This window comes from Lepus europaeus, chromosome 16 (genome assembly GCF_033115175.1).
Source record: "Lepus europaeus isolate LE1 chromosome 16, mLepTim1.pri, whole genome shotgun sequence".
Lineage (NCBI taxonomy): Eukaryota > Metazoa > Chordata > Mammalia > Lagomorpha > Leporidae > Lepus > Lepus europaeus.
The window spans coordinates 12,823,115-12,844,219 of record NC_084842.1 but is presented as its reverse complement, the minus strand read 5'-3'; the positions used below and the strand labels follow the sequence as shown (position 1 = coordinate 12,844,219).

General features: G+C 41.7%; 1 protein-coding gene across 1 annotated transcript in view; it reads right to left on the bottom strand.

Annotated features, from left to right (window-relative positions):
* GTF2E2 (general transcription factor IIE subunit 2) overlaps positions 1–21,105 on the bottom strand; it is an 84,074-nt gene that overhangs the window by 42,284 nt on the left and 20,685 nt on the right. The window contains exon 3 of the mRNA XM_062213461.1: positions 13,791–13,882. Within this exon, the coding sequence (XP_062069445.1) occupies positions 13,791–13,882 (92 nt within the window). The remainder of the gene's footprint in view (positions 1–13,790; positions 13,883–21,105) is intronic.

Genomic DNA, 21,105 nt, shown 5'->3' with positions numbered 1-21,105 from the left:
CCTGGCTTCAGCCTGGCCACAGAAGACATTTCAGGAGTGAACCAATGGATGAAAGATCTCTCCCCACCATCCACCCCACCCAGCCTCTACTGCTCTACCTTTCAAATACATAAATCTTAAAAAAAAAAAAAAAGGCTGGCGCTGTGGCTAGCAAGCTGAGCCTCTGTCTGCGGAGCAGTTATCACATATGGCCACTAGTTCATGTCCTGGCTGCCCCTCCTCCAACCCAGTTCTCTGCTGCAGTGGAAGATGGCCCAAGTGCTTAAGCTCCTGCACCCATGTGAGAGACCTAGAATAATCTCACAGCCTTGGATCGGTCCAGCGATAGTGGTTGCAGCCATTTGGGAAATGAACTAGCAGTCTCGCCCTCTAACTCTCAAATAAATAAAATCTTAAAAATAATGAGGGACGATACAAGACAACAACTGCCACTACAAAGCTAACTACTAATCAACAATTTTCACATGGGATGGTAAACCTCTTTTTCCACTGTGCATCGCCTATGGCAAACAACTTATAATAGATCCAGGAAACGGAAAAGACAAAAAATCCACCAGTAGACAAATCAAGGTACTTACTAGAATCTCAAATCAAAGCTTTATTATTGCTTTTAACTTTTGTTTATATTTTTTCACTTTATTTGAAAGGCAGAGAAATGGATCTTCCATCCAATGTTTCACTTCCTAAATGCCTACAACAGGCAGAGCTGGGCTGGGTCAGTCTGAAGCCAGGAGCCCAAAATGTGTTCCTGTTCTCCCATAAGGGTGGCAGAAACCCAAATGCTTGAGCCATCATTTGCTGCTCTGTAGCGTGTACGTTAGCAGAAAGACAGAATTAGAAACAGAGCCGAGCCAGTGCCGCAGCATACTAGGCTAATCCTCCACCTGCAGTGCAGGCACCCCGGGTTCTAGTCCCGGTTGGGGCGCCGGTTCTGTCCCGGTTGCTCCTCTTCCAGTCCAGCTCTCTGTTGTGGCCCAGGAAGGCAGTGGAGGATGGCCCAAGTGCTTGGGCACCTGCACTTGCGTGGGAGACCAGGAGGAAGCACCTGGCTCCTGGCACGCTGGTCGCAGTGCAACAGCCGCAGCGGCCATTGGAGGGTGAACCAATGGCAAAAAGGAAGACCTTTCTCTCTCTCTCTCTCTCACTATCCACTCTGCCTGTCAAGAATAAAAAGAACTGGGACTGTTAAGAGGTAACTCAAGTAAGCCATTCATGGACTAATGGACTAGTGGATTGATGGGTTAGCTTTCTTAGAAAAACAAGCACTCTCTCTACCTAGCTTACTAACTTGCCCTGTGACACACTCTGTTGTCACAAGACACTGCCTTCTTCTAGCATCAAAAACCCTTGAAAATGAAATGAAAATTGTCTTGAATGGTACTACAAAAACGATTTGCTTTATTAAACAAAGACCAATGCACTTGAGCACATAAATCTTGCTACAAACAGAAATCCAGGAGCTTACTGAAGAAGGTATCCTTGACAGAACATTTAAGCTGAAAGGTGAATTACCGAAGTACTTTCAAGAAAATAGGGCATGCTTTATTAAGTACTCTGAAAATCAAGAATGACTGCAGAAGCTAGCCTTCTCAGCAGACTCTTTCTAATGCTATGGGCCAGCTGAACAAGTTAAGAAAAAAACCCTTTATTTTCAATTGACAGGAATTTTGGATTTCAAAGGAAAACTAAATCTTTGGGGAAAAAAAATCATGTGGCATAAGAAACCCTTTAATGCTGTTTGGATTTAAGAGTGAGGAGGGACATCACAAAGTTTCATTAAAAACCACCTAGAGAGGCCGGCGCCGCAGCTCAGTAGGCTAATCCTCCACCTTGCGGCGCCGGCACACCGGGTTCTAGTCCCGGTCGAGGCACCGATCCTGTCCTGGTTGCCCCTCTTCCAGGCCAGCTCTCTGCTGTGGCCAGGGAGTGCAGTGGAGGATGGCCCAAGTGCTTGGGCCCTGCACCCATGGGAGACCAGGAGAAGCACCTGGCTCCTGCCATCGGAACAGCGCCATGCACCGGCCGCAGCGCACCAGCCGCGGCGGCCATTGGAGGGTGAACCAACGACAAAAAGGAAGACCTTTCTCTCTTTCTGTCTCCCTCTACTGTCCACTCTGCCTGTTAAAAATAAAAAATAGGCCGGTGCCGTGGCTCAACAGGCTAATCCTCCGCCTTGCGGCGCCGGCACACTGGGTTCTAGTCCCGGTAGGAGCACCGATCCTGTCCTGGTTGCCCCTCTTCCAGACCAGCTCTCTGCTGTGGCCAGGGAGTGCAGTGCAGGATGGCCCAAGTGCTTGGGCTCTGCACCCCATGGGAGACCAGAATAAGCACCTGGCTCCTGCCATCAGAACAGCGCTACCGCGGCGGCCATTGGAGAGTGAACCAACGGCAAAAAGGAAGACCTTTCTCTCTCTCTCTCACTGTCCACTCTGCCTGTCAAAAATTAAAAATAAATAAATAAATTAATTAATTAAAAAAAAAAAAAAAACACCTAGAGAGCTGGTGCTGTGGCATAGTGGGCTAAGTCTATCTGCGGTGCCGACATCCCATATGGGCGCCGGTTCATTTCCCAGCTGCTCCTCTTCCGATTCAGCGCTCTGCCTGTGGCCCAGGAAAGCAGTGGAACATGGCCCAAGTGCTTGGGCCCCTGCGCCCACGTGAGAGACCCAGAAAAAGCTCCTGGCTCCCGAAATGTGTTCCGGTTCTCCCATAAGGGTGGCAGAAACCCAAATGCTTGAGCCATCATTTGCTGCTCTGTAGCATGTACGTTAGCAGAAAGACAGAATTAGAAACAGAGTCGAGCCAGTGCCGCAGCATACTAGGCTAATCCTCCACCTGCAGTGCCGGCACCCCGGGTTCTAGTCCCAGTTGGGGCGCCGGTTCTGTCCTGGTTGCTCCTCTGGTTGCTCCCAGAAAAAGCTTCTGGCTTCAGATTGGGCCAGCTCTCACCACTGCAACTATCTGGGGAGTGAACCAGAGGATGGAAGACTTTTCTCTCTGTCTCTCCCTCTGTAGTGCTACCTCTCAAATAAATTAATAAAATCTTAAAAAAAAAAAATCACCACCTGGAAGAAATAAAGAACAAAATTTAACAGTATTTTCCCTTTCAAAATAAATGTGAGCCTGAATAAAAAAGACTTTCAATCTTATGCTCATCTGGGGACAACTACAAATAAATTTCCTACTGATATGGCTGGAGGAATCAAGCAGCAAATTTACAAGAAAAAACTGGGGGCAGCACTGTGACATAGCGCTGCCACCTGTAGTGTCAGCATCCCATGAGTACCTGTTCAAATCCTGGTTGCTCCACTTACGATCCAGCTCCCTGTTAATGCGACTAGGAAAGCAGCTCAAGATGTCACAAGTACTTGGGTCTTTGCTACCCACATGGGAGACCCAGTTGGAACTCCTGCCTCCTGGCTTCAACCTGGCCCAGCCCTGGCTGTTACAGCCATTTGGGGAGTGAACCAGCAGTCAGAAGATATCTGTCTCCTCTCCTCTATGTAATTCTTTCAAATAAGTAAATAAATAAATCTTCAAAAACAAAATAAAGGTACCAGCATTATGCACAGCAGGTTAAGCATACAGGAGTACCAGTTCAAGCCCCAGTTTCCAATTCAAAAGGCAGTGTGACAGAGAGGGAGAGAACTTCACCAAGGTCTCTCATGCAGGTGGCATATCTCATGGGCCGCTGCTTTCCCAGGCACATTAGCAGGGAGCTAGATTGGAAGTGGAGCAGCCAGGACTCAAGCCAGCACCCATATGTACCCCTGATGCTACAACGCCAGCCCCAAAATAATCTTTAGAAAAAAAATAATAAATTGAAGTTTACTCAACCTATACTACTTAGAGTTATCTTTTCTGAGGAGGAAGCACTATCAAAGAAAAGAAAAAGAAGTAGGCTAAGAAACTAGACAAAATATAAAGAAAAATATCCTTTTCTACTGTAAAGAACATTGCTAATGATCACTGCCTTATATCCACAAATCACTGAGTAGTTAACATGTTAGCTGGAGTTTTAACAATTTACCAGGGTTTTCTAAGATCTTCAAATCATTACAGGAGTTCCTCCAGAATAAAAAAACCCAAAAAGCTGAAAAAGGTCTTTTTCTTTCTTTGGGAAGGGGGCTAAGGAATTTTGCCTCTACCACTTACTTGCTACAAATTGTTGCCACAAATGGATGTGAAATGTTACCAGAAACTGTTTATCTACTGAGATGATCATATGTTCTTATTTCCTGTTAATATGACTTATACAGATTCATTTTCAAATATAAACCAGTCACATTCCTAGTTTATCACTTTACTTCATCATGATGATACGTTCATCTGTTTAAGGATTTTAATATTTCAGGAAAGACACTGATAATTAAAATATTTATTTAAAACTTAAATCTAGGTTCTTGACCCAGCCCTATTATTGACCAGAACTGTGCCTATGAGCCAGGCATTTAAGTTCTATGAATTTCAGGCCGGCACCGTGGCTTAACAGGCTAATACTCCGCCTTGCGGCGCCAGCACACCGGGTTCTAGTCCCAGTTGGGGCACCGGATTCTATCCCGGTTGCCCCTCTTCCAGGCCAGCTCTCTGCTATGGCCCGGGAAGGCAGTGGAGGATGGCCCAAGTGCTTGGGCCCTGCACTCGCATGGGAGACCAGGAGAAGCACCTGGCTCCTGGCTTCGGATCAGCGCAATGAGCCGGCTGCAGCAGCCATTGGAGGGTGAACCAACGACAAAAAGGAAGACCTTTCTCTCTGTCTCTCTCTCTCACTATCCACTCTGCCTGTCAAAAAAAAAAAAAAATTATTATAAGTTCTATGAATTTCAGAGGCTCTAAATTCAACTGCCAGAATTAATTCAGAAGACAGGCTAGTGGCTCTCAAACTTGAGCATGGACTCATCACCTAAAGGGCCTCATATAACAGACTGCTGTGGTGCACTCCCAGAGTTTCAAATTCAACAGGAAAGGCCCACAGATCTGCAGTTCTAGCAAATTCCTAGCTGATACTGACACTGCTAGGTTGGAGAATGACATGGAAACACTGAGCTAGAGTAACCAAATTAACTAAATTTGTCAACATGACGCTTTACATAACTGAGATATACCACATAAAGAATAACGGCAAGGGGTGGGCATTTAGTCTACTGGTTAAGTCACTCACGCTTCACACTTGGAGTACCTAAGTTCAATTCCTGGCTTTGGCTGACTCTAGCTTCCACCTAATGGGAAAGCAGTGGGGCCCCAGAGATCCACCTGGGAGACCAGGATTGTATTTCTATCTCCAGTCACAAGCTGTAGGCATTTGAGGAGAGAACTGACAGACAGGAGCTCTCTCCCAAAACAAACAGGATAATGGTCCGGCTTTAAGGGAAAAATCATTAGGAAAAAAAAATTCACCTTCATGATTCCTTGTCTAACACTCTCTTCTTTCAATTTCAGATATAGAGAGACAGAAGGAAAAGTTCCCATCTGCTGGTTCATTCCCCGAATACCTTAAACACTTCTGGACCTGGCCTGGGACCAAAGCCAGGAACTCAGTCTAGGTCTCCCACATGAGCAGCAGGGACCCAATTACCTGAGCCATCACTACTGCCTCCTAGGATGTGAATTAGCAGGAATCTGGAGTCAGGATTCAGAGCCATAGGGCCGGCACTGTGGCGTAGCAGGTAAAGCCACCGCCTGTAGTGCTGGCATCTCATATGAGTGCTTGTTTGAGTCCCAGCTGCTCCACTTCCAATCCAGCTCTCTGCTATGGCTTGGGAAAGCAGAAGATGGCTCAAGTCCCTGGGCCCATGCAGCTGCATGGGAAGACCTGGAAGAAGTTCCAGGCTCCTGGCTTTGGATCGGCACAGCTCCAGTCATTGCAGCCAATTGAAGAGTGAACCAGTGGATGGAAGACCTTTTTCTCTCTTTCCGCCTTTCCTTCTCTCTGTGTAATACTAACTTTTTTTTTTTTTTTTTTTTTTTTTGACAGGCAGAGTGGATAGTGAGAGAGAGAGACAGAGAGAAAGGTCTTCCTTTTTGCCATTGGTTCACCTTCCAATGGCCGCCGCGGCTGGTGCACTGCGCTGATCTGAAGCCAGGAGCCAGGTGCTTCTCCTGGTCTCCCATGCGGGTGCAGGGCCCAAGGACTTGGGCCATCCTCCACTGCCTTCCCGGGCCACAGCAGAGAGCTGGCCTGGAAGAGGGGCAACCGGGACAGGATCGGTGCCCCGACCGGGACTAGAACCCGGTGTACTGGCACCGCAAGGCGGAGGATTAGCCTGTTAAGGCACGGCGCCGGCCCTGACTTTCAAATAAATAAATAAATTTAAAAAAAAAAAAAAAGAGCCAGGTATCAAATTCAGGCACTCCAATATAGGATGCCAGCAGCTCAACTAGTATCTTAACCTCTAGGCCAAATGCCTGCCTACAAAGGAAAAAATCATTCTATCAAAGGCGGATCTATCATCTGAGAACTAGAGTCTCTGATGGAGAAATACAGATCCTTCATAAAGGCATTTTCATGATCATCTAAAGTGTTTAAAAAAAAAAAAAAGTTTGAAAGGCAGAGTTACAGAGAAAGAGAGAATCTTCCATCTGCTGGTTCACTCCCCAAATGGCCATAACAGCCAGAGCTGGGCAGATCCAAAGTCAGGAGTCAGGAGCTTCCTGCTGGTCTCCCATGCAGGTGCAGGGGCGCAAGTACTTGCTCCATCCTCCGGTGCTTTCTCAGGCACATGAGCAGGGAGCTTAATCAGAAGTGGAGCACTGGGACTTGAACAGGTGCCCATATGGGATGCTGGCATTGTAGGTGGGGGCTTTACCTGCGACAACACAGTGCCAGCCCCTCTGAAGTGCTTTTTTTGTTTTGTTTTGTTTTAATTTGAAAGGCAGAATTACAGAGAGGCAGAGAGCAAGGTCTTCCATTCACTGGTTCACTCCCCGGATGGCCCCAACGGCAGAAGTTATGCCAATCCGAGGCCAGGAGCCAGGAGCTTCTTCCAGGTCTCCCTCGCTGGTGCAGAGGCCCAAGCACTTGGGCCATCTTCTACTGCTTTCCCAGGCCATAGCAGAGAGCTGGACTGGAAGTGGAGCAACTGGGACTTGAACCGGCACCCATATGGGATGCCAGCACTGCACACAGCAGCTTTACCTGTTACACCACAGCATCAGCCCTTGGAGTGCTTTTAAGACTAACTCATGGGCCAGCACTGTGGCGTAGTGGGTAAAGCTGCCACCTGCAATACCAGCATCCAGTATGGGCGCTGGTTCGAGTCCCAGCTACTCCACTTCCGATCTTGCTCTCTGCTATGGCCTGGCAATACAGTAGAAGATGGCCCAAGTTCTTTGGCCCCTGCAACCACATGGGAGACCCGTAAGAAGCTCCTGGCTTTGGATCGGCACAGCTCTTGCCATTGTAGCCATTTGGGGAGCGGTCCAGAGGGTAGAAGATCCCTCTCCCTCTCCATCTCTGTCTCCCTCTCCCTCTGCCTCTCCTTCTCTCTGGGTAAATCTGACTTTCAAATAAATCTTTAAAAAAAAAAAAAAAAAAGACGAATTCCTGGGACCCATGTTGTAGTGCACTGGGTTAAACCATCCCCTGCAATGCCAGCATACCACATGGGAGTCAGATCAAGTCCCAGCTGCTCTGTTTCCAATCCTCAGCTCCTTGCTAATGTGCTTGGGAAAGCAGCAGCAGATGGACCAAGGACCTGGTCTCCTATCAGCCACATGAGAGACCAAGATAGATTTCCAGGCTCCTAGGTTAAGCCTAGGCCAGCCCCGGCCATTGCACTCATTTGTAAAGTGAACCAGCAAACAGAAGTGCACTCTGTCTTGTATATACATGCATTCTGTCACTCTTTCAAATAAAAAATCTTTATTTAAAAAAATTCTTTTAGGCCATAAAATTTGTTTTAATCATTTCTGTAAAAATCATTCTAAAATGGACTATAAACTTCTTCAATTTGCTTAAACAGGTACATTGAATATGGATTTTCAAGTGTTAAAACAGGAAATTATGGTCCCTGCTGGGATATCTAAAATTCTGGTATATTTTAATTTGAATCAGTGTTTCTTTAAACAACTTCATCTCTTCTATTCCCCCACACACTCCCACCTTCTTTCAATGTTGTCCAAGAACACACTGTTCTTCAGGGAAGAGCCTAATCAAAGCCAAGAAAATACTGTTAAGAAATAGCTAATGTGGGGCCGGCGCTGTGACGCAGCAGGTTAAAGCCCTGGCCTGAAGCACCAGCATCCCATATGGGCGCCGGTTCTAGTCCCGGCTGCTCCACTTCCAATCAGCTCTCTGCTATGGTCAGGGATAGCAGTAGAAGATGACCCAAGTCATCGGGCCCTTGCATCCACATGGGAGACCCAGAAGGGACTCCTGGCTACTGGCTTCCGATCGGCACAACTCCAGCCATTGAGGCCATCTGAGGAGTAAGTCAGAGGATGGAAGACCTCTCTGTCTCTACCTCTCTCTGTAACTCCGTCTTTCAAATACATAAGTCTTAAAAAAAAAAAAAAAAAAAAAAAAAAAAAAAAAAACTCCACTAAGTAAAAGAATTCAACAGATATCAAGTAAGAAAAAAAAAAAAAAATAGAAAAATAGCTAGGGATTTTCCACACTAGTTAAAACATCACTTGTGACGCCTGTGCTCTTTATCAGAGTTCCTGGATTCAAGACCTGGCTAGATTGCTGATTCTGGCTTCCTGCTAATGTGCACTCTGGAACGCAGCAGGCAATGTCCAAGCACTTTGGTCCCACGTGTGAAACCAGTATCTAGTTCTAGGGTCCTGGCTTCTCCCTGGCCAAGCTCCCGCTTCCATATGCATTTGGAAAATGAACCAGCAGGTCAAAGACTTCTCTATTTCTATAAACTGGATTCCTTCTTTTAAAAACAATTTTTTTTCTCAAGAATTTAAATGAAAATAAGTCATTCTCTTCAATTCTCAAACTCATTTCTTAAGTATTTATTAGCCAGAAGAAAAACAATATTTAAAATGCTGAAGCAAAACGAATTAGGGTGACAAATTACTTTAAATATTTTCCAAGACCAACAAATTTTTCAAGTTATACAACATAAAACCCATAGACAAAACTGTATTTGAACTATTTTAGATTGGGTATATTATTCAATATGATAGTTAAAACATATTTTATCAAATTAAATCATCAAATTTTTAGTCAACTATGATTCTATCTTTAAACTACTTTCCTAGCTGTAAGACTTTTTAGCAGTGGGTATCCTCCTCTTTCATTAGTTAGTAAAAATTAAATGTACAGGTATTGAGGCTAGTGCTGTGGGACAGAAGGTCAAGCCTCTGCCTGCAATGTCAGCATCTCATTTGGGCTCCACTTTTGATCCAGATCCCTACTAATGCACCTGGGAAAGCACCAGAGCATGGCCCAAGTGCTTGGGCCCCTGCACCGTTTGCTTCATTAATGTTATAATGACAAAATACAACAGAAGCAACAGGTATTTAATTACTGTAAAAATGAATAAGTCTACATAATTTTCACTTCAACTACTTCAATCATACCTTTTAGTTATGTATTTTATAGTTTCTCAAGAATTAAGCATTATCTAAGGCATGCATTAACATGTTCATTTGAACTTAATATTTTATTATTCAAAGCTAGTTTGATACATCTGGTTGGTCTGACAAATGGAGACTGACTCTGTTACCAGAAGATACATTTTTTGCTTTAATTTCTTTATTTGAGAAGCAGACAGACAGAAACAGAGTTCCCATCCACCAGTTTACTCCCTAAATGGCCATGACAGCCAGTTGTAGGCCAAGGGCCAACATGAGGAACTAGGAACACAATTGAGGTTTCCCACAGGAGTGGCAGGAACCTAACTGCTTGAGCGATGCTGCTGTCTTGCAGGCTGCATTAGTACAATGTTGGAATTAAGGAACCAGAAGCAGGTATCAAACTCAGGCACTCCAATATGGCATACAGGTATCTTTACCACTAGGCCAAATAAATGCCCACCCCAGGAGATCCTTCCTGGAATCTGAATAAGTTAAACCTTTATCCCGAATATTTTGACAAAAATATTTAAACACATAATAAAGGCACCTTTACCAAAACACTGCACTGTTAAAGGTCTATTGAAATTAATACGGCTGGTGCCGTGGCTCAACAGGCTAATCCTCCGCCTTGCGGTGCCGGCACACCAGGTTCTAGTCCCGGTCAGGGCGCCGGATTCTGTCCCAGTTACCCCTCTTCCAGGCCAGCTCTCTGCTATGGCCCGGGAAGGCAGTGGAGGACGGCCCAAGTGCTTGGGCCCTGCACCCCATGGGAAACCAGGAGAAGCACCTGGCTCCTGCCTTCGGATCAGCGCGGTGCGCCGGCTGCAGCGCTGGCCGCAGCGGCCATTGGAGGGTGAACCAACGGCAAAAAGAAGACCTTTCTCTCTGTCTCTCTCTCTCACTGTCCACTCTGTCAAAAAAAAAAAAAAAAAAAAGAAGTTAATAATAATTTTATTTTCTCAATTAACTTCAGGAAAAGGAGGGAGAACTGATATAATTACATATTTGGTCAACAATTGATAAAGCCTTTTTTATACGCTTCCCAGAAACTAAAACAGTAAATGCTTAAGGACTAGGTAACAAATTATTTGGCAAGTTAGGTGATTTCCATTCTTTGGTTTTCAAGGAAACTAATAAAGGACCTAACAGAACTATCAACCAAGAACGCTTAATGAGGACGAACTAAGTGATTTTTGATATGTAATTTAGAAAATTTTGCTACAATGAAACTTCCATTAGAATTGACTTATTTATATAAGAACGTTTATTTCTCGCACTTAACCTACAAAACCTGAAACCAAGAAGTTTTGAGTGGGTTCTCAATTCTATTTTATTCTACCAGTAAGTAACACACATCCCCAGATATAAGAACTATTGAAATGACAGAGGAGTCCGGCTCCATTCATATCATTAAAGGATGGATACATTTGACATACAGAGAAACTCAGCAAAATTTTGATATGTGCACTATTCTAATCTAACTGTGTACTCATAACAAATCAGAAGATTTAAAATTTTTTACTTATTTTTATTTATTTGAATGGCAGAGATAGAGAAAAAGAGACAAGGAGACACACACATTCACACAAACAGAGAGAAACCTACATATTCTTGTTTACTCCCCAAATTCCCGTAACAGTCAGTCCTTACACAAGTCAAAGCCAGCAGCCCAGAACCCAATGTCCATCTCTAGTGTGGGTGGCAAGGTCCCAACTCCTGGAGCCAGCACCTCCAGGTTGTGTGTTAGCAGGAATCGGGAGTGGAGCCAGGACTCAAACCCAAGGACTGCAATCTGGGACCACGTATCCCAGGCAGCATCTTAAATGTCTCACTACATGTTCATCTCCCAGAAGATACTTTAACACTTAGAGACTTACAGTCATAGGAAACAACATTTTTAATTTCAATTTACATATTACTGCAGAAAAGTTTAATGGGTGATCAATGTAAGGTTTTAAGCATAAAAATATGACATTAGATAAAACTCAAACACAGTAACACAAAAGACATACAAGTTCACAGAAAAAATTAAAATTATCCGAGTTTATTTTTAACTTTTAAATGAATAATAGCAGCTCCACTAGATAAACTTGAAGGAATTATGTGTTTTAGTACAAAATTACAATTTGCCAAAATTCCGTATTTCTGGTCACTGCTTAACTTTCCTCAAATAATGTTAATATTTAATTCTGCTAAAATATTGTAGCTATTCTAAATATGTGCAAAAACATACAGATTTTCATTTTTTAGGAGATACTTTCATAAAAAATTTGAAGACCATTGTTCTTAGACAGCTATAAAGAAGTCCTTTTTATAATTGAAGACTATATTAAACAGGAGCAAAAACATGGCACTTAAATGACAGTCTCCCAACAGAATGACAACCTGAAGACATGCTTTTTCTCTGGATATTCCCCCCAACTAGTGCTATAAATCATGTATAGATTTTAGTAACTGTTTACCATGTGGATGGATGGACGGGTAGAATGAATAAATGAATAGTGAATACGTAAGTATAATATTTTGTAAATAACATTTATGGTAGAAATCACATACAAATGTCAGAGTTTAGATATAGACACAAAGTCTCTTAAATTAGAAAAGTCTTACCATAGTTTAAAGCCTGATTTATATTTTAAGCAGCAGGCTGAAATTAAAATAACAAATACAGTACTTTCTTGGAACTTTTCAACTAGCAAATAAGCAAAGTAAGAGTGACAGAATAAAGGGGGAATTTTTTTGAGCTTCTTGTATTTATTTTATTTGAAAGGCAAAATGACAGAGAAAAGAGACAGAGATCTTCCATTTGTTGGCTCATTTCTGGAATGGCTGCAGCCAGGAGCTTGGAGCTCCATTCGTGTCTCCTAAGTGGAGTGGCAGGGTCCCAAGTACTTGGGCTATCCTATGTTGCTTTCCCAGGTATATTAGCAAGGAGTTGGAACAGAAGCAGAGCAGCTGTAACTCGCTCAAATCGGTGCCCCGATATGGGATGCCAGCATGCAAGGCAGAGGCTTAATATGCTGTCACAATACCAGTCCAAAAAAGGGTAGATCTGAACTCATTTTCACATCTTAGTTATGAATTAAATTTAGTAAATGAAGATTTGAAGTTTATATTAAAGCCAGAATCTTGCATCATCAAAACAGTGTTCAAAAACTACTAAATCTTTCATCAGGTTCTAAACACTAATTCTTTCTGAGTTAATATTTTTCTAAGACCCTCAGAAATTCTAATTTTCTCCTCCAAGTCATAGAGAAGCCATCACAACCATATGCCTAAACTATGTAATTTTTAATTCTCATGTTAATGAAACAATACTCTGAAAAATCATTCCTATTACATAGATGAATTAAGAGGTATCAGGGCCAGCCTTGTGGCGCAGCTGGTTAAGCTACCACCTGCAATGCCAGCATCCCACAGAGTGCCAGTTCAAGTCCCAGTAGCTCCACTTCCATCTAGCTCCCTGCAAATGCACCTGGGAGAGCAATACAAGTAGCTGGGGCGCTGCCAACCATGTTGGAAACCTGGATGGAGTTCAATGCTCCTGGCTTCAGCCTGGCTCAGGCAGGCTGCTGTGACCATTTGGGGAATCAACCAGCGGAAAGATCTCTTTTTCTCTCCCTGTCACTCTGTCTTTCAAATAAATAAAAACTTAAGGGGCTGGCACTGTGGCATAGCAGGTAAAACTGTTGCCTGTAGTGCCAGCATCCCATATGGGCACCGGTTCAAGTCCCAGCTGCTCCACTTCTGATCTAGCTCTCTGCTATGACCTGGAAAGCAGTGGAAGATGGCCCAAGTGCTTGGGCCCTTGCACCCGCATGAGAGACTTGGAAAAAGCTCCTGGCTCTCGGCTTCAGACTGGTGCAGCTCTGGCCATTGCAGCCATTTGGGGAGTGCACCAGCGGATGGAAGACCTCTCTCTCTCTGTCTCTACCTCGTCTATAACTCTGCCTTTCAAATAAATAAATCTTTATTAAAAAAAAAAAAAAAAAGAGGTAAAGTATCTACTGCCTGGCTTATTCTTTGTAAGTGTACTCATGTACCTGAATGCGTGTAAATTAAATATATGTACGTGACTTGTTGCAGTACTATAAAAGACAAAGAACTACATATTTTTGTTTTATTGACAGAATTGATATATCATTATCTGCACACCGTGTAAAATGTTCAGTTTGATAAATTTTGATATGTGTGCACAAATCCCAATACTCTTCTTTACCAAAAGGTAGAAAGGATTTTTGTTATCTAAGCAAGGTACTTACCTTCATGTAATTGACAATCTTAGCAAGAACACCAAACTTATATCCAGAGCTTCCAGATAGAGCTTTCAAGTTAAACGATCCATTGCTATGATCTGAAAATGAAGTTTAAAAAGCAACTTTAAGAATTTATCAAATATGATTATGACTCTTAAGCAGCTAAGATGACTTTAACTCTGGTAAAATGCTTATTTGACTTTTTCACTGAATAAATTCTATTCTATAAAATCTGGGAATAAGGGTGGTGGCGTGGCATAGATTAAGCCACTGCCTACAACCCCAACACCCCTTATGAGCACTGGTTTGAGTTCCAGCTGTTCCACTTCCCATCCAGCTAACGAGCCTGGGAAAGCAAAGATGGCCCAAGTGCTTGGTTCCCTACCACCCACCTGAGAGATCCAGATAGCATTGTAGTTCCTGACTTCAGTCTGGCCTAGTCCTGGCTATTGCAGCCATTTTGGGAGTGAATCAGCAGATGGAAAGAGCTCTCTCTTTCTCTGTAACTGAGCCTTTCAAATAAATTTTTTAAATTTTGAGTATATTAAATTACCAATTTCCTTAGAATAAGAACAAATCATAAATAATTTAATTGGATTAAAATACAAGTCTCTTAAGTAGCTTTATCTCATTAACTCTGAATGGATTCCCCTCTGCCCGCACCCCATAATTAGACAAAGGACCAATATAAACCTCAATCTAATCCTTCAGGCTTTTCTGAGACATTAAAAGAAATGGGTAGATTACTTCTAAGTGATAAAAACTTCAAATTTCCCCCCTATTATCTCAATTCCTGTTTACAAACTCCAAACCAAGTAAATGGGAATGGGAAAAATGACATAACTACTTTAAAGTGAACTTTACAAAAAAATTAGAATATGGATGCTTAAAAAAATTACAGCACTGCCCACTCAATTTGAGAAAACCTCCCTCTCTTCTACAGCGAAATCTGGAGAAATCTGTAGAGAATATCATTTATTTCAGTATATTTCTCATTTTCTTGCATACTCAGACACAAATCCTAATACCATTGTTATATCATGAATACATTCAGGGCCATAGGCAAAAACAGTAAAAAATTCATCATAAATACCATAAAAACATTTCAAAAGTATATTATCTATTACCAAGGCATCAGATCAGATATTATAAAGTTCCCATGTGGCTGATCCACAAAGAGATAGGCTAAATTAAAGGGGAAGGGGTGAGCCAAATTCTGGCACCATGTTCATAATAATTTAAACAAAAGATGGCATTAGAACAACCGCAAGTCAAATGCACCAGCTGTCAGAGATCCAAAAGAACATTTTCTAGATGGCAACATGATAGTCTTAAGATTAGTGGAAAGTCTTTACTGAGCACACTTTTTTGAGACTAAAATAGATCTTAACATAATTTTCTCTTAAAAATTACTTGGTGGGCCGGCACCATGGCTCAATAGGCTAATCCTCCGCCTGCAGCACCGGCACCCCAGGTTCTAGTCCCAGTTGGGGCGCTGGATTCTGTCCCGGTCACTCCTCTTACAGTCCAGCTCTCTGCTGTGGCCTGGGAGTGCAGTGGAGGATGGCCCAAGTCCTTGGGCCCTGCACCCGCATGGGAGACCAGGAGGAAGCACCTGGCTCCTGGCTTCGGATCAGCACGGTGCACCGGCCGCAGCGGCCATTGGAGGGTGAACCAACGGAAAAGGAAGACCTTTCTCTCTGTCTCTCTCTCTGCCTGTCAAAAAAAAGTTACTTGGTGAGGGGCTGGCGCTGTGATGCAGCGAATTAAAGCCTTGTCCTGAAGCGTCAGCATCCCATATGGGCGCTGGTTCTAATCCTGGCTGCTCCTCTTCCGATCCAGCTCTCCGCTATGGCCTGGGAAAGCGGTGGAAGATGGCCCAAGTCTTTGGGTCCCTGCACCCATGTGGGAGACCTGGAAGAAGCTCCTATTTCCTGGCTACTGGCTTCAGATCGGCATAGTTCCAGCTGTTGCAGTCATTTGGGGAGTGAACCAGCAGATCGAAGACCTCTCGCTCTGTCTCTACCTCTCTCTGTATCTCTTTCAAATAAATAAAATAAATCTTTTTAAAAAAATCAAACATTTAAAAAAAATTACTGCATCCTGTATCAGAGCTGAGTTTGAGTCCTGACTCCACTCCCTATTCCAGTTTCTTTATCAAAGACCCTGGAAGGAAGCAAGTGATGGCACAAATGGTTTTGTTTGGTCCTGCCACCCACATAAGAGACCCAGACTGAGTTCATGGCTCCTGATTTTGGCCTAGTCCTTCCCTGGATATTGTAGGCATTTGGGGAGTAAACCAGCAGATGAGAGATCTTTGTCTCTTTCTCTTTCAAATAAATATTTTTTTTAATTTTAGAAAATAACAGTAAGCTTTTCCTATACTACATGTATGAAAAACTGACAAAACTATGAAGAAGAGATTGCAGCATATTAAGGACAAACACCACAAAAATGGCCAATTATGAACCACATAAGTTTTTGCCTGTCATGGAGTCTCCAGCACTAAACTCAATACCAAGTGCAGTAAACCTTCAATAATTGTGTTGAATGAATATATGTAATAAGGATACCTCACACACCCCTTTTTTACCCCCAGAAACTAATACACTGATTTATCTATAATTTTACCAAACAAGTCTACAGGAGTGGGCATTTAGCCTAGCACTTAAGACACCTATATCCACAACAAGGTGCCTGGGTTCAGTTCCTGGGTCCAGTTGCTGACTCCAGCTGTTGGGCCCTGTGACATGTATGTGGGACACCCAGATGGAGTTCTAATCTCCTAGGATAGGCCTGGCCCTGGAGGGACTATTGCAGGCCTTTGGGGAATGAACCAGTGAATGAAAGATCTCTGTCACTTTGTCTTTCAAATAAATATTTTTTTTTAAATTCCCAAATTTTTTAAACATGTAAGTAGTATATATACCTAGATTAACCCTCTGACAACATACAGAGTTGAAAACCTTACTTGTTTTCCTTCAGAATTTCCCATAAATCAAATGACCAAGATTTCTATAAGGCAAGAAAAGTAAAGAACAATCCATTATGAGATTTTTATGTACACTTCCTGTAAGAAATATCAAGCTGGTAAACCTAGTCTGTTTGTTTCCTAGGTTACCTCCCCCGACATTATCTTCTAACCCTAGCACTTGAAACACTCACTGTAAGATCTGAGATTTATGGTTAAATGGTAAGAAATCAATTTGTTAGTAACTCACAAATTCCCGTACAGGAATTTAACTTAAGCACAAAAAGTAAAGGAAAAAGGCTGACAGCTAACATCCAGACAGCTCTATTCAAGTTTATGAATGATTTACTCTTAAGAGTGGCAGGACTTAATGCAAATGAGCATAAAGGAAACTGTCAGCTGCATTGTGGTTCAACCAATAGAAGCTCAGCTCCATCTTGGCTGTGCACTAGACTGCATTACAAACAGACGATACCATCGCTTCAACAGCATTCTCTCAGACAAGAGGTAGGTTTAAATAATCTTTTTTATTTAGTAGTACGTGTCCTCATGATGCAATAGGGAAATATTTTGCCTTGAAAATCAACCAGAAACCTTTGTTCATACTAAAGATCAAAAAAAGGCAATGTATTCATTTCATTGCCTGGAGGGATTTTATTATGAAAATATGAAGACTGTCTTGTGCTATTTGAAAAGCATCCTTACCATCTGTGCCTGAAAGGAAAATTCATTACATTTTACATGGAGCTAATGTATAGATACTCAGATCTTAGGGTAAACCATAAGCATTTGATGTTTACTGGTTATTTGCTAATTTCATCTTCTCTGAGAAATTTCATTTCATCAGTTAGGTCTGTGTTAACAAAGGATTTTTCTTAAAGAAAAATCTACAATGAAAGAATACTGAACTAAGGCTTTCTGATTATACGTGCAAATTATATTGGCTGATAAAAAGAGTTACAGGAAAGTTTGTTACATTTTAATATGGAAAAATAGGTCAAGATTATTTTATTAGACTTGCAGTTTAGATTCAGAATACCAAGAAACTACTACAATTGTGATTTATTTTTATATAAAAAGACCATAAAAGGTATTATTATGTGGGATGCATTATTACTACAACCAAATCCTAACATTTTAATTAAAATAATTCCTCACAATGAAATTTATCTTACCATAACAAGTCATGCTATTGCAAATATTTTAAAACAGCCTTTCATTTTTGATAAACCACAAGAACATTTATCACATTACATAAATGTTATTTTTATCTATTCCTCAAAATAAATACAAAGTAAGTATTTTTGATAAACAACATTTTAAAATTAAATGTCCTAAGAAGAACTGGTTAGGAGAGGAAGGCACTGTCTCTTTCTAGCTAGATTGTTTTATGTTTTATGTTCAAAGCAATTCCTTATGTCTATGAAGATTTAGTATCAACTGCTGACACAATTTCTAATTTTATAGTATTAAGGCATGAAAATATCATTATTTAGTAGAATGCTAGAGCTCCAGGATATATATCATACATACCAACCTAAAGACTCAACTTCAATTCCTTACCTTACTGGTAAATGTATTGAATTCTTAAAGGTCTGGGGGTCTTTTCTTCATAATTTCTATTTCTTAGCTCTCAGCTAGCATGAATAAAGTACCCTTTGCAAAGCCCAAAGGTTGCTGTAACAAGATATCAGAACTCTTCAGGTTTAACACAATGGATTTAATTACCTAGAAACTGTACCTGCTTGCCAACCTAAGGGAGCCGCCCCTCAATGAAAGTCTCAGATCAAATAATTCTCGCAATTAAATGATTCATTTACAAATCAAAATTCAGGTAAACTGTAAAAAGAATCCCTACCCCTCACATTGTTTCAACACTCCATCATCAGCCTACATTTTTCTTGTAAAATGTATCTATTGTTAGCTCAAACTGAGGTTCACTGCCTAGCCTATCTCAGTTCCAGAGCATGAACGAGAAGCTGCTCTGTATTAAAAGGTCATTATGATTAAATGATCATTCAAAGTGATATGCTTAAAGGTACTAGAGGATTCAATTCAAGGGATTTTAACCATTTAATAAAGCAAACAGATAATTTTATTCTGATCTGGAAATTCAAGGTTCCAGAAGAGTTCCAAATCCTAAACACACAAATATTTCACAAAGGCCTTTTGAAATGAAGGAAATAACAATACATGAATCATAATTTTAAAACATATACTTAAAAATCATGCTATTTACTTTAAGATGCCCCTTTCCTGCAATGAAATTTTGCTTTAAAAAAAATCATTTATTTATGCTAAAGGCAGAGTGACAAAGAGAATGAAAGAGATTTCCATCCACTGGTTCACTCCCCAAACAGCTGCAATGGCCAGGCCTGGGCCAAACTAGAGCCAGAAGCCAGGAATTCCATCTGGGTCTCCCACATTGTGTGGCAGGGGACCAAGCACTTGGGCCATCTTCCACTGCTTTCCCAAAAGCAGTGAGCTGGATCAGAAGTGGAGCAGATGGGACTCCAACCGGAACTCTGATACAAGATACCAGTGTTGCAAGCAGTAGTTCAACCCACTGTGCCACAACACTGCACCCCCCCCCCCTTTTTTTAAACATTTATTTGAGGGCCAGTGGTGTGGCACAGTAGGTTAACCCTCTGCCTGCAGCGCCAGCATCCCATATGGGCGCCGGTTTTAGTCCCGGCTGCTCCTCTTCCTCTCCATCTATCTGCTGTGGCCTGAGAAAGCAGTAGAAGTTGGTCCAAGTCGTTTGGCCCCTGCACCCACATGGGAGACCCGGAAGAAGCACCTGGCTCCTGGTTTCGGATCAGCACAGCTCCGGCCGTTGCGGCCACTGGGGAGTGAACCAAAGGAAAGAAGACCTTTCTCTGTCTTCTCCCTCTCACTGTCTGTAACTCTAGCTCTCAAATAAATAAAGTCTTAAAAAAAAATTTATTTAAAACCCATAATGAGATAAAGAAATGAAATTTTAAGAGAAGGGCTCCAGAAAAGTATAACAGACTGTTCTTTTACTTTTCTTTGCTTTTTCTACCATTTTCACTTGCTTTTTACAGGGCATATTTATAGTATTTGCTTGATATAAACTTATATTTTAATTTCAAAAATAAAGCCTCAGAAAAGGAGAAGATTCTAGTGGTACGTTTCTTTCTGCATGCCTTATTATCCCTAACCCATCACAATTAGATTTAGTCTTTAACACACAAAAAAAATTACTAGTGCTCTACTGTACTTTGAAAGAACATCACAATAAATTTGAGAAAAATGACTAGTAGAGGGTTTACTTTGTTCCAGGTATGTCAAGAAGTTAAAGAAACCATGTATGTTTTGAGCTGCTTATTAGTTGCCAATACACTGTTATCATTTACAACATAAACCCATATACAAGATTACTTCAATTTATGGAAAGTGATAAAAAGATAAGTTCATTTTGATACCAAAAATTTTGAGATCCACTCATACTTTTATCACAACATGCATTTTCCTAGAACTTTCTGAAGACCCCTTATACTATTTCTTAAACTGCTGATATTTTCACCAAAGCCTTTGGAGGTAGCTTTCATCGCTATCCAGTCACTCTTGTAAGTATAATTATTATAAGCATTGTTTGAGGAAGGTACAAAGTCTAAAATCAAAATGACAGTGTTTAGTAATAATTTTTGAAGATTTGCTTATTTATTTGAAGGCCTGTTAACAGAGAGAGAGAGAGATGTATTTTCCACCCACTGGTTCACCCCTCAAATGGCCACAACAGCCAATTCTGGGTCAGGTCAAAGCCAAAAGCCAAGAACTCCATCAGGGTCTCCTACATGGGAAACTGAATATTTGAGCCACCCTTTGCTTCCCAGGTGAATAGCAGGGAGCTGTATCAGAAGCGGAGTAGCCAGCAGTCCGTTATAGGATGTAGGCATTCCAAGCAGCGGTTTAACTGCAACACAACACCTGCCCCAGTCATCTCCATTTTAATGTTTTACAAGTAATCCAGAAAATGCAAATGTATTAAATATGTAACACAAATACAACTTTTAAAAGCCAAAGGCTAAGAATAGTACCTTTTCCCCCCTCCTTTTAAAGTAGATTGTTTTGGTTTTAAATAAATTTTAAACTCAAGCAGTTCAGAAAGCAACTATGACCAAAGGTATGTTGAGAGGTCCCACACACAACCCTGCATCCCCACTGTCCTCCCTTCCCATGACAACTATCACTGTTTTTAATTTCTTGTAGATCCAGGATTTTTGTATAGACATAAGCAAATAACAATGTATTATTTTCCTTTTCCCATACAGCGTTCCATATCTTGTTCTGTTTGGGGTTTTGTTTTTTGGTTTTTTTTTTTTGGAA